We start from the raw sequence: 13,590 nt of genomic DNA, 5'->3' as shown, positions 1-13,590 counted from the left end.
AACAGTGAAGATGCAGTGCATTGATTTTCTGTTATCAGACATCACTCATGCACTAAAATAGATGGCAAATGCCTTTCTGATACCACGTGGACAGTGTTCATCGTATTCAAGTACAGCTGCAGGATCAACTCATCTTATAGTCTTATAGTCCATGGGCCACACCCCCAAATTTGGGCCGTTGGGCTCACTTGGGGTGAGGATGTCTCATAGTGATTTCCTTGAAGGTCTATGTCCCTAGACTTGGTAAATATGTGATAGCAGTGCAGCAATGGAAGCTTTCTCTGTTATCACTCTTTCTTTCATCACTCCATTCCATTCATTTTTCCCATAGGGATTTCACCCTATGACAAACAATGTCAGTTTACAACAAGTTAATGCTCATGGATACCCTTTAATCATATATCATTGGAAAGCTTCGATTCACAGCTATCCATCAGACATATTTTCACAATGTTCAGGTCAACAGAACTTTGACCTTTGATCTCTAGGGTAGATATGAGAATTACCTGTATAAATTGCTTTTAAAAAACTGATACATGTTTAACTTTGTTTGACAAGTGGTTCTGAAAGATCTTGAAATTAACTTTCAAATTATATATAATATAACCAACTTTGAAATGACCACTTACAACTATAGTAAAAAAATAGCCCATATTGTGCCATTGCCATTAGAATGTTGGAAGCTTAGCCATAGAATTCCATGTAGTGGGGCAGCTATGTTTTTGGATTGTAGCTTTGGTGATAGAAGCACCTAATTGCACACACACAGCTAGAACAGCGTTTAAAAAATATTTGTAGATACAGGGCCATCACAGGATTCACACATAATAATTATAATAATTAGTCATTTAGCAGACGCTCTTATCCAGAGCGACTTACAGTTTTAGTGAGTGCATACATTTTTCATACTCACATGAATCCCAAAGAAGCCTTTTTTCAATATGGCTGCCAAACAATTCAAATGGGTATTTTTGGATCAATTTCACATGAACATACCTGTATGAAATATAATTGTAGTATCCCCAATAATATCTTACAATTTTCATAGTGATGTAGACTACACAACCAAATGAGCCAGGTGTGCCAGATATATAAAGATGCTAAATTATTCACTGAATTGTGGTAAGAATGTGCCCAAAAAGATGCCCGAATTGCTGATTTCTAAAGATGTTTCGATCCTTCATCGCAATATTTTATGTAAAATGCATTTGTGCACGTGAAAACTCATGGATATGAGCTGATTAAAATGATATACAATTTTATCCTATTAACTGTTTACATAAAACAGAGGACTAGAAAATTGTAAAATTCCATAGGAATGCCAATGTTTTAACCTAATATCTTGAGGATAAGAGTAGCAAACCATTACACATAGTTAGTGTAAGTTAAGATGTATTCCTCCTATGGGGCCATAGCAGATTGGTCTGTTTCTAGAATACAAAAAATATCAAGAAAATATAAATGGAATGTACGGGGCAGGTTTATAGTCCTCATAATGAAAACAGCTATATTGTATATCATTTTAATCAGCCTACGTCCATGAATACTTCTTATTTATATTTTTTACATTTTAGAAGATTAAATATTGCAAGTAGCCCTTTCCTGCAGTCAATGACCAAAGCGCCTTCTTTGGCCTCATGGGTGAAATGTTATAAATATTTTTAATAATTTCATAATTAATCGAGATTCTTTCCCAAAAAATTACGAAAATCTAATGTTTCTATGCCAAACAGTTTTGTTAAATTTAATTATTCTGTGATGTATATCAAGTGTAATATTGGGAAGCAAACTAAAAATTGAATACATTTCAACTCTATATCTGACATGGTACAGGTGTATTATTTTTTGTAAGCCCATAACCATGTGTGTGAGGTATATACTTTTGTTTAAGACTACCACTCTGTGTGACCCTGATTTAGCCCACTGCAGTAAAATTATAATTTAAGGATTAAAACATCTTCAGAAATCAGTGATTCTGACAGCTTTCTGGGCACATTCTTACAACAATTCTGTGAATAATTTACCATCTTTATATATCTTGCACACCTGGCTCATTTGGTTGTGTAGTCTACATCACTATGAATGTTTTAAGATATTATTAGGCATACTAAAATTATATTTCATACAGGTCATGGGAAATTGATCCAATAAGACCCCATTGAGTCTCATTGGATCAACACACACACACACACACACACACACACACACACACACACACACACACACACACACACACACACACACACATCGGAAAAAGGCTTTTGTGGGGTTAATGCGTGAATCCTGTGATGGCCCTGTACAGATGTAGGATCTCAGTAAATGTGAAATATTATGTGGATTATGGAATTTATTTTATAGTTGTTGATACATTTTTCTTTAGGGCAAATCAAGCCTGACATTTTAACGTGGAAATTACAAACTTTAGAAGCCTTTTTAAACCTCAAATACACTACAAGTTTGCATTTCCTGCTGTGCAGGAAAATTCTCAGCAACATCAGAGTGATCAACTTAAAATCCTACATCTGATTCTACAAATCTTTTGAAAACCCTGTTCTAGCTGTGTATGTGAAACTTGGTGCCTTCATCACCAAAGATACAATCCAAAAACATAGCTGCCCCACTATATGGAATTCTATGGCTACGCTTCCAACATTCTAATGTAAATTGCACAATATGGGCTATTTTTAAACAATATTTGTAGGTGGTGCTTTCAAAGTTGGTTATATTATATATAATTTGAAAGGTAATTTCATGACCTTTCAGAACCACTGGTCAACAAAGTTTTAAATGTATTAGGGTTTCCTTTTTAAAGCAATTTATACAGGTAGTGAGAGACCTGAATATTCCAAAAAATGTCTCTAATGGTTATCTGTGAATCTAAGCTTTCCAATGATATATGATTAAAGGGTATATATACTTGAGCAATAACTTGTTGTATACTGACATTGTTTGTCATAGGGGGAAATCCCTATGGGAAAAATGAATGGATGAAAGAAAGAGTGATAACAGAGAAAGCTTCCATTGCTGCACTGCTATCACATATTTACCAACTCTAGGGACATAGACCTTCAAGGAAATCACTATGAGACATCCTCACCGCAAGTGAGCCAGACTGACCCCCCTGGCCCATATACTATTACCAGCAACAACTGTTTATGCATACATAAAGATATGTTTATAATGTGATTTCAGGCATCAAAATGTATATTTCTGCCTAATACCAAAGGATATCATGTGGTAATACGATTTTTCATTTATAACAGAATAAATGAAAAACCTGCGGCCTGAGCCATATCTCAACCTGCTCTGAGTACAATCTGGCAGCAAATCTGAATGGATGAATGGACATCCTGTGGCAAAAACAGCGTAAAAAGATAGCCGGTGATATCCACTGGGGCTGTGCATCAACATCCAACTCCACCTATGGCCCATAAATTATGTAACTATTATATACGTTTTTGTTAGAAAGACCTCTTGAAACAGAAACTTAACGGCTCCCTGGAGAGGAGAGTGATCAGTGCAGTCCAATAATGTCCCTGTTTTTTATACAGTATCTCACAAAAGTGAGTACACCCCTCACATTTTTGTAAATATTTGAGTGTATCTTTTCATGTGACAACACTGAAGAAATGCCACTTTGCTACAATGTAAAGTAGTGAGTGTACAGCTTGTATAACAGTGTACATTTGCTGTCCCCTCAAAATAACTCAACAAACAGCCATTAATGTCTAAACCGCTGGATCTGAAAAAAAGAATTGTTGCTCTACATAAAGATGGCCTGGGCTATAAGAAGATTGCCAAGACCCTGAAACTGAGCTGCAGCACGGTGGCCAAGACCATACAGCGGTTTAACAGGACAGGTTCCACTCAGAACAGGCCTCGCCATGGTCGACCAAAGAAGTTGAGTGCACGTGCTCAGCGTCATATCCAGAGGTTGTCTTTGGGAAATATACTTATGTGTGCAGCCAGCATTGCTGCAGAGGTTTAAGGGGTGGGGGGTCAGCCTGTCAGTGCTCAGACCATACGCCGCACACTGCATCAAATTGGTCTGCATGGCTGTCGTCCCAGAAGGAAGCCTCTTCTAAAGATGATGCACAAGAAAGCCCGCAAACAGTTTGCTGAAGACAAGCAGACTAAGGACATGGATTACTGGAACCATGTCCTGTGGTCTGATGAGACCAAGATAAACTTATTTGGTTCAGATGGTGTTAAGCGTGTGTGGCGGCAACCAGGTGAGGAGTACAAAGACAAGTGTGTCTTGCCTACAGTCAAGCATGGTGGTGGGAGTGTCATGGTCTGGGGCTGCATGAGTGCTGCCGGTACTGGGGAACTACAGTTCATTGAGGGAACCATGAATGCCAACATGTACTGTGACATACTGAAGCAGAGCATGATCCCCTCCCTTCGTAGACTGGGCCGTAGGGCAGTATTCCAACATGATAACGACCCCAAACACACCTCCAAGATGACCACTGCCTTGCTAAAGAAGCTGAGGGTAAAGGTGATGGACTGGCCAAGCATGTCTCCAGACCTAAACCCTATTGAGCATATGTGGGGCATCCTCAAACGGAAGGTGGAGGAGTGCAAGGTCTCTAACATCCACCAGCTCCGTGATGTCGTCATGGAGGAGTGGAAGAGGACTCCAGTGGCAACCTGTGAAGCTCTGGTGAACTCCATGCCCAAGAGGGTTAAGGCAGTGCTGGAAAATGATGGTGGCCACACAAAATATTGACACTTTGGGCCCAATGTGGACATTTTCACTTAGGGGTGTACTCACTTTTGTTGCCAGCGGTTTAGACATTAATGGCTGTGTATTGTGTAATTTTGAGGGGACAGCAAATTTGCACGGTTATACAAGCTGTACAGTCACTACTTTACATTGTAGCAAAGTGTCATTTCTTCAGTGTTGTCACGTGAAAAGATATACTCAAATATTTACAAAAATGTGATGGGTGTACTCACTTTTGTGAGATACTGTATATATTTCCACAAAAATTATGATAATGCCCTTTTAGTGTAAGAGCTGTTTGAAAACACTTTCAGCCTGTTTTAGTGGGATGGAGTTTTGGCCTATCTGGTGAAATCACCAGGCGGTCAATTAGTTAATAGACCAATAAGAAAGAGAGCTCCAAACCTCTCTGCCAATATTGGCTAGTTTTTAGTTTTCACCTCCCCACTCAGAACACTCTCAGACAGTCCTGGCAAAATTGTTTGTTGAGAAATTGCTCTTTGCTAAGAAGCTATTTTTGTTTCTTTTTGACAATTTTCATTGAAAACAATCACAATAAGGTACCTAATTGTTACTCAGAAATGATTTAATATTGATAATTAGATAATTGGACCTTTAACAACAATGGATATCTATAGATCTACAGCGCATAATTTTATTTTATTTTCTTTGTCTGGAAATGAATAATATGTTTTGCTGAGTACATTATAAAGATGAAGACTGAAACTGACTGTGAGAGGAGGCCAGGTTTAATGGTTATTAAGTTGTATTGTGGAATCTTTACAGTAGCTTGGATGCTCCGGCATTTAATTACATCTTATGGGAAGGAATGGAGGTTAAAGATAATTATTGTAACCATATCCCAGTTACAGCGCTTTGTTTTAAGTGTTAGTCATTCCATAAATGTTTTATATGTGCAGATTTCAAATCAGTGCATATTTCATGTGAATTGAACTAAAATATAATTTATAGTGACAACCAATGACTCTTAAACCAAGCCTAGAAATACTCTATAGTGAAAGTTTGAAGTTTTCATTTGCCATCATCTGCTGGTAAGAAATACATTTTTTGAAAGCAGCTTTACTTACAGGAGATCAAATGGTCCAGAAAGTTTATAATAAATCAGATAAACGTGTTACAACATTGTCACACCTCACTTGGTTTTAAATAGCTGATGGGAGATCAACCAGATACAGTCCAGTCCAGTCTCTACACCAGGGGTACTCAACTCTTACCCTACGAGGTCCGGAGCCTGCTGGTTTTCTGTTCTACCTGATAACTAATTGCACTCACCTGGTGTCCCAGGTCTAAATCAGTCCCTGATCAGAAGGGTACAATGAAAAAACACAGTGGAACTAGCTTCAAGGTCCAGAGTTGAGTTTGAGGGCTCTACACTGTTAAAATGGAATGACTCAAAAGACCCTCATTGTGTAATGAAACCATGAAAAGTAATGCACCTAAGCTGAGATCTGGTGTTTGGAGGGTGTTTGAATGTAAACCCAATGTAAGGGTTATGATACACAGAATGTGTTTTAAAACAGAATGGATGTACTCTGAAACATCCACTTGTTCTTCAATCTGAATATTGGTGTTTTTAAGAGAGTGTTGTGAAAAACGTTTTGCTGTTTCAGTGCATGTAAAAAGCAGCATCAAAACACATACAATCAAATGGTTTAAAAATGCAAATGGTTTATAGCCTAAATATTGATTGATGATCATTTTCAATCAATATTTTACAACTTCTTGTAGGCATACAACTTATTTGCATATTAGTTTCCAGCAATTAAGAGACAGAGCTGTCATACAGTATTTTTCCACAATTTGTTAACAACATAAAGAAGATGGATACATTGGAACTAGAGGATATATGGAGGCTTAAATATCCTGATCTAGTGAGATATACATAGCGGAGGTTCAATCAAGCTAGTCGTCTTGACTACTTTCTTATGTCATTCTCGCTGGCACCAAAAGTTAAAAAGGTGTTGAAATAATTTGCAGATACATTACTCTTACAGAATTTCTTACAGAAAATGGGAGAGGATATTGTAAATTTAATCAAAGCCTATTGGATGATAACTTGTTTTTAACTAGGACAGAAGAATTTATAACTGACTTTTTCTAACATAACATAGGTACAGCAGAACCCTTTATTGTATGGGACATGTTTAAATGTGCCTTTAGAGGCCATGCAATTCAATACTCATCTTTAAAACAAAAGCAATTTAGGTCAAAATAGTTCATATTAACAAAGGAAATAGAAGGACTAACAGTACAGATAGATAGCAATAAAAACTGTAGCAGAGAGGCTCAGAATGAGTTAGAGGAAAAACAGAAAGAACTGGAGGAACTTATTCAAGAATCTTCAAGTGTAATGTATTATAAAAATATAGCGAACTGGATGGAATATGGGAAGAAATGCACCAAATTATGTTTTAATCTTCAACATAGAAATGCTACCAAACAGAATTTAGTGAAACTTGTTACAAATGACGGAGTCACCCATGATTCACTGTAAGCATATATTTTCATTTCAGTCTCCTACATCTCCACTAACCAAAGTTAATTGTATGTATTTTTTTCTAATACTAATGTAAAAGTAACAGCTGTACAGAAATACTCAAATGAAGGCCAAATTACAGAGGAGGAACTTCTTGATGCAATTAAAGCCTTTAAGTCCAGGAAAACTCCAGGGATGGATGGCATACCAGTTCAGGCATACCAAACCTTTTTTGATGTACTCAGAGGACCGTTATTGGCATGTTTTAACCACTCCTATGAAAATGGTAGATTATCTGACACTCAACAAGAAGGTCTGATTTCATTATTACTGAAACAGGACCCAAGCGGTAAATATAAAGATCCAGTCCATTAAAAAAATTGGAGGCCCCTTACACTTCAGTGTTGTGATGCAAATATTCTAGCAAAATGCATAGCGCATAGAATTAAAAAGGTATCTTCGGATATTATTCATCCTAATCAGACAGTTTTTTACATGGATGATACATTGGAGATAATATAAGACAAGTACTGGAAACAATAGAACACTATGAAAAATCAGGGAAACCAGGCCTGGTATTCATAGCTGACTTTGAAAAGGCTTTTGATAAAGTACGACTGGAATTTATATATAAATGGAGTGGTGGAAATTGAACGTGAGGATGATTTAACTGACAAGTGCGGAGAGGACCACCGAGTTTGAGCATCCTGATTATGAAAAAGATGATTCTGGCTCAGTGGGAGTGAGATTTTTGGAGAGAATGTGTGTTGTCGGGTTGGGTGGAGAAGAGGTTGGGGAATGTTGGATTGGTGAAAGTGACTAAAAATTGAATAGTCTAGATTAGTTTTTTATTTCTGCCATCCAGAGGGAGCATGCTCTCCGCACCACGCGACTGGAGACAAGTACTGTGACTTGCTTTCCTTTCCGGAGCAGCGCGCCGTTGAAAGCAATGATAACTGGAATGGTGTAAAGTGTTGAGGAGGATCAACTGAAGTTGAAGATTCCCGGAGTCTTTGACACCTACAGTTTGGTGCGACGCAGACCCGGTGGAGAGCTTAGTGAAACAGAGAACATACTGTCTGTACTACTGAGTTTTGATGCAATGTCTTTACCTGATAAAGTTAAGTTAGGATTTGTCCATTATACTGTGAGAGCTTTTGCCCGAATCCATTACAGTGTTTTAGGTGTCTTGTGGCAGCAGTGTGTAGGAGGGCGATTCCTAGATGCAAGAAGTGTGCAGGAGGACATGAGACAAAGGAATGTGTAGTATCGATGGAAACAGTTGTGTGTGTGTAAACTATATGGGTAATCAAAAGGGGACCAGCGCTCTCTTCCAGTAGCTTGGCTGGTGCGTAAAACCCGCAAATTCAGACAAACAAAAAGGTGTAATGGGTCCGCACTAAACTGTATGGGTACCCATGGTGCTGGAGATCAGAGGTGTCCGGTGAGAATAAGGCAGGTTGAGGTTGCCAAGATCAGAGTAGTGCAGAAGGTGTCGTATGCTGAGTCAGTGAAGAGAGTAGTAGAGGAAGATTGGTCCAGGGTGAAGGATCCTAAGAGGATCCCTGTGAGTAGGCTGAGGCCAATAGAGAGTAATAGGAATAACATGTGCTTCAATAAGGTTGTTTTTTTGGCGTACATGGCCATGGTTGTCAATTGTACCGCAGGAATGGAACGTAAATCACAGAGGATAGATGTTGTGGTGGCAGCTGCAGAGAAGTACTTGGGTGTACAAGATTTTACTGTAGAAGAGTTACAAGATGTTTTGAACGATAGTGTCCCGTCCTCCCAGGCTGCTGGCCTGCAGTAGGATTAGAGGGTGCCAAAGTAGTAGAATAGGTGAGGTTTTAATGGGTGCAGGGCTCGTTGGTAGGGCAGTTTTTTCACAAAGTTTAATGAATTCATACTGCAGAATAGTAGGCTGATACACAAGTGGTATGGTTGACCACTTTCTGTGATATCTCTTTCTCATCAATCTCCCCATCTCCATTTTTAACCTGTATCTGTCCCCAAAACATTTTTAAACTCTGCACCAGGTTGAAGTAAGGTGGTTGAAACGGTTAATCCTCTTTGTGACCCACATAAAGACGACAGTACATGGCTTCAGATGTGAAAGTACAACTTCCCCTTGACTAATGCAAAACAAATGTGGGCAACAGTCAACTAAACACTGAGTTGAATTATAGTGCTACAATAGAGAGGAGGAACTACATAATAGTACAGACACTGCAGCTATGATTCTTAAGGGCTGTTGAGCCATAAGTCATGTTAGGGGGGAAGGAAGGGGGAGGGGTGTATATTATGCAGTGTCCCAAATGACGCCCTGTTCCCTATTTAGAGCACTAATTTTGACCAGGGCCCATTGTGGTGGACTATATAAGGAGTAGGGTGCCATTTGTGACGCTTATATGTGCAGGCAAATGGCAGGGAGGGCATGATCACTAGACAGACCCCCCTACACATGGAATGAACATCAAACTGAAGCTGAACTTGAAGACAAGAACAAAAACGTACTTCATCAGCAGAATCTCCTATGATACTGTAGCTTAAAATGATCTGGTTTTAATTTTGAAACTTTAGATGGATTGTGTGAATAGTCTGAATAATGGTTCTGGGAGATTATTGTACAGTCCGCTATTTAGCTAATAAGTGCACTTAAAAGATACATGATGAAATGTAATAACATAATGGGATTAAGTAGTTTGCTATAGGAGAGGGGACAGTGAATGCCAAGACTCTATTATATCCAGATCTCCACAAACATCCTCTATTATAAAATATTGGCAGAGTTCCACAGTAAATGCAGACGTTGCATCAGAGACAGAGGAGGATATCAGAAGATTCCATAACATCCCCGTAGAATCTTCAGTACACATCTCCCACTCCCACCATCAAAATAAAACAGAGAGAGTTTTATCTCCACTTCCACACCAGAAAGAGATAAAGGAGATAACAACCCTATCTCCCACCGTAGTGGCTATCTCTCTCAGAATAAACATGTTTCAGCTGAGCCTCTAGACTAGATAGATAGATAGATAGATAGATAGATAGATAGATAGATAGATAGATAGATAGATAGATAGATAGATAGATAGATAGATAGATAGATAGATAGATAGATAGATAGATAGATAGATAGATAGATAGATAGATAGATAGATAGATAGATAGATAGATAGATAGATAGATAGATAGATAGATAGATAGATAGATAGATAGATAGATATTCCCCAATGACACTGGCAATATGCAATACGATGTTCTGCTGTACAGCTATACTAAAACTAAATACAAATGCATGATTCGATTTCTGAATCCTCACTCCAGAATGAAATAATGAAACCTCACCTTCAGGGTGTGCTTGAGCTAGGCCCAGGAAACAGGTACAATAGAGAATAGTCCAGAGTATCAGAGCTCTCCTGTGGGGTAGAGAGAGAACATGGTTACACACACACACACTCATCCATAGAGTATAGGTTATAACAGGGGTTGTAGAAGGTTTATAAATTAATGTCTACACTCATTTAATCCTTAGTTTATAAGTAGTATATACATTGTTTATAACATCATTGCTCCTGGTAAGATCTCGTGCATAGTAACCCATGGAGGCAGCAGCATCAGCAGCACCAGCATCAGAAGTATTGCTTCTACCCAAAGCCCATCCAGCTGGTTCAAGTCACTGGGACACTTTGTTATCCACTGGGCAGATAATTTGCCACACAGGGGGACTAGGTGAGTACTGCTCCCCCTTAGTCTCCCTCTGGCTGCTTTGCAAATGAGCCCCTCTTCCCTTTATAGTGCAATACTTGAGCACATAGGGCTCTGGTCAGAAGTAGTGCACTACAGTGCATTCTAAAATGGATTATCAATCTACACACAATACCCCATAATGACAAAGCGAAAATAGGTTTTTAGTTATTTTTGCACATATATAAAAAAAAAAAAAATCGGAAATACCTTATTTACATAAGTATTCAGACCCTTTACTATGAGACTCAAAATTGAGCTCAGGTGTATCATGTTTCCATTGATCATCCTTGAGAAGTTTCTACAACTTCATTGGCGTCCACCTGTGGTAAATTCAGTTGACATTATTTGGAAAGGCACACACCTGTCTATATAAGGTCCCACAGTTGACAATGCATGTCAGAGCAAAAACCAAGCAATGAGGTCGAAGGAATTGTCTGTAGAGCTCCGAGTCAGGATTGTGTCGAGGCACAGATCTGGGGAAGGGTACCAAAACATTTCTGCAGCATTGAAGGTCCCCAAGAACATAGTGGCCTCCATCATTCTTAAATGGAAGAAGTTTGGAACCACCAAGACTCTTCCTAGAGCTGGCCGCCCGGCCAAACTGAGCAATCAGGGGAGAAGGGCCTTTGTCAGGGAGGTGACCAAGAACCCGATGGTCACTCTGACAGAGCTCCAGAATTCCTCTGTGGAGATGGGAGAACCTTCCAGAAGAGAGACCTGAAAATAGCTGTGCAGCGATGCTCCCCATCCAACCGGACAGAGCTTGAGAGGATCTGCAGAGAAGAATGGGAGAAACTCCCCAAATACAGGTGTGCCAAGCTTGTAGCGTCATACCCAAAAAGAATCGAGGCTGTATTCGCTGCCAATGGTGGTTCAACAAAATACTGAGTAAAGGGTCTGAATACTTATGTAAATGTAATATTAAAGTTGTTTATTTGTAATACATTGGCAAAAATTCTAAAAACCTGTTTTTGCTTTGCCATGTTGGGGTATTGTGTGTAGATGGATGGGGGGGGGGGGGAATTTAATTTATTTTTGAATAAGGCTGTAATGTAACAACATTTTGAAAAAGTCAAGGGGTCGGAATACTTTCCGAATGCACTGTATATAAGGAATAGGGTGCCATTTGGGAGACAGCCTCTGACTAAGGCCTCCAATGGCTTTTATTGCATTACCCCCACCAATGGTTCTTAGAAATCAAGGAGGCAAAGAGAAGGGGAAAAATTAGGAAAAGTCCTTCATTTACAAGTGCAGGGGGAGACAAACATCTGGAAACATCAACACTAAGAAACTCAACACAATAAATCATCAGTCAGCACTTACAGTTCAGAGTCAGACAGTGACGTCACATAACAGGGTTATATTATCCTGTGAGTTTGTTTTTCAGTACCATGACTACGTCCTTCAAACTTAAGACACGGAAAGTGGATGTGGCCAAAGGATGAGTCTCAATGATGGACTGGGAATATCACCGAGTAGTTTTCAGCCTGGATGTTGGCTTGGATAAGTGTTGGAATACATCAAAACCAAAGTGTAAAAGTGCATGTTATGCCTGTATTTGGTTTCACCAGTAATGCAGTATTCACCAGCAATGAGTATTTCAGCTGGATGAGAGTGCTTTACAGTATGTGGTTATGGCACACCTACTTGTCCACAATCTGAAAGACTCATTGACTTCTGTGGTTTCCTCTTACAGAGTGAGGCCTCTCAATGACCTGCAGGCCTGGAGATTCCAGCCAGGCAGCCAGGGAGGCAGAAAGTCACCAAGTGACCACAGGCTTATTACACTTACTACTGCTATAGTCACTTCTACATTCTCAGCTTTCTGCACCTTCGCTTCATTCAATATTTTCACACTACATCCAACATTTATATTTGCAGAAAAGCATATAAGACATCGAGTGTGGTTTGTTGAGTTGTGACGACAACTAGTTTGAATGTAATTAATTGTGTATTCACCCACCCACTCATTGAACTAGCCAACCAACAGAGTGAGATCTAAGAATACATTGTTTTGTGATTTTTTAAAGAACTCAGTCAGGGTCTCAACATACTGTTGTGAGTTAGAATAGTAGAATACACAAGGTGCAATTTCGAAATTTGGTTGTGCATCAGCAGTTTTTCTCTTGTTATGTCAGTCACTGATAGTCAGTCAATTAGCCCATCTCAGCAAGAAAAAAGTGATTGCTAAATTAGTTTAGCGGCCAGCTATCTAAACTTGTTATCATGGTCGAATTACCGACCGTGGGTCCCCCATTGATTTTGTTAGTCAGTCTCACTCAGATATCATATTAAAAACGGCAAACATTTCTCTCCACCCTATGGCAAAATGTGTAGAATTGCAGGAAATTACTTGTAAAACAGCTGATTTTCCTCTCTGCCCCATGGTAAATTGTGTAGAATTGCAGCAAACTTGCTTTAAAACTGCAACATTTGATCTACACACCATGGCAAAATGTGTAGAATTGCACAAAATTAATTAAAAAACTTAAAAGATGTAGCTCTGCTGTCAAGAGGGGTGCCACTAAAATGTTTTGCTTGCAATGTGTGTGTGTATGGGGGGTATGGATGTGGGCACGCAGACCCGCGATCAACTGCGGCCCATCGTGATGAG

The 13,590-nt window shown here is 39.2% G+C and overlaps 1 protein-coding gene across 1 annotated transcript in view; it reads right to left on the bottom strand.

The window, feature by feature from the left end:
* The window catches only part of LOC311141703 (collagen alpha-1(XXVII) chain B-like), a 148,877-nt gene that overhangs the window by 132,488 nt on the left and 2,799 nt on the right, over positions 1–13,590 (bottom strand). The window contains 1 exon segment of the mRNA XM_084177123.1: positions 10,575–10,645. Within this exon segment, the coding sequence (XP_084033249.1) occupies positions 10,575–10,645 (71 nt within the window).

This window comes from Coregonus lavaretus (assembly GCF_964263955.1).
Source record: "Coregonus lavaretus genome assembly, chromosome: 14".
Lineage (NCBI taxonomy): Eukaryota > Metazoa > Chordata > Actinopteri > Salmoniformes > Salmonidae > Coregonus > Coregonus lavaretus.
Note: the sequence above shows the minus strand (reverse complement) of the source record. Positions and strands in the feature narration are given on the sequence as shown.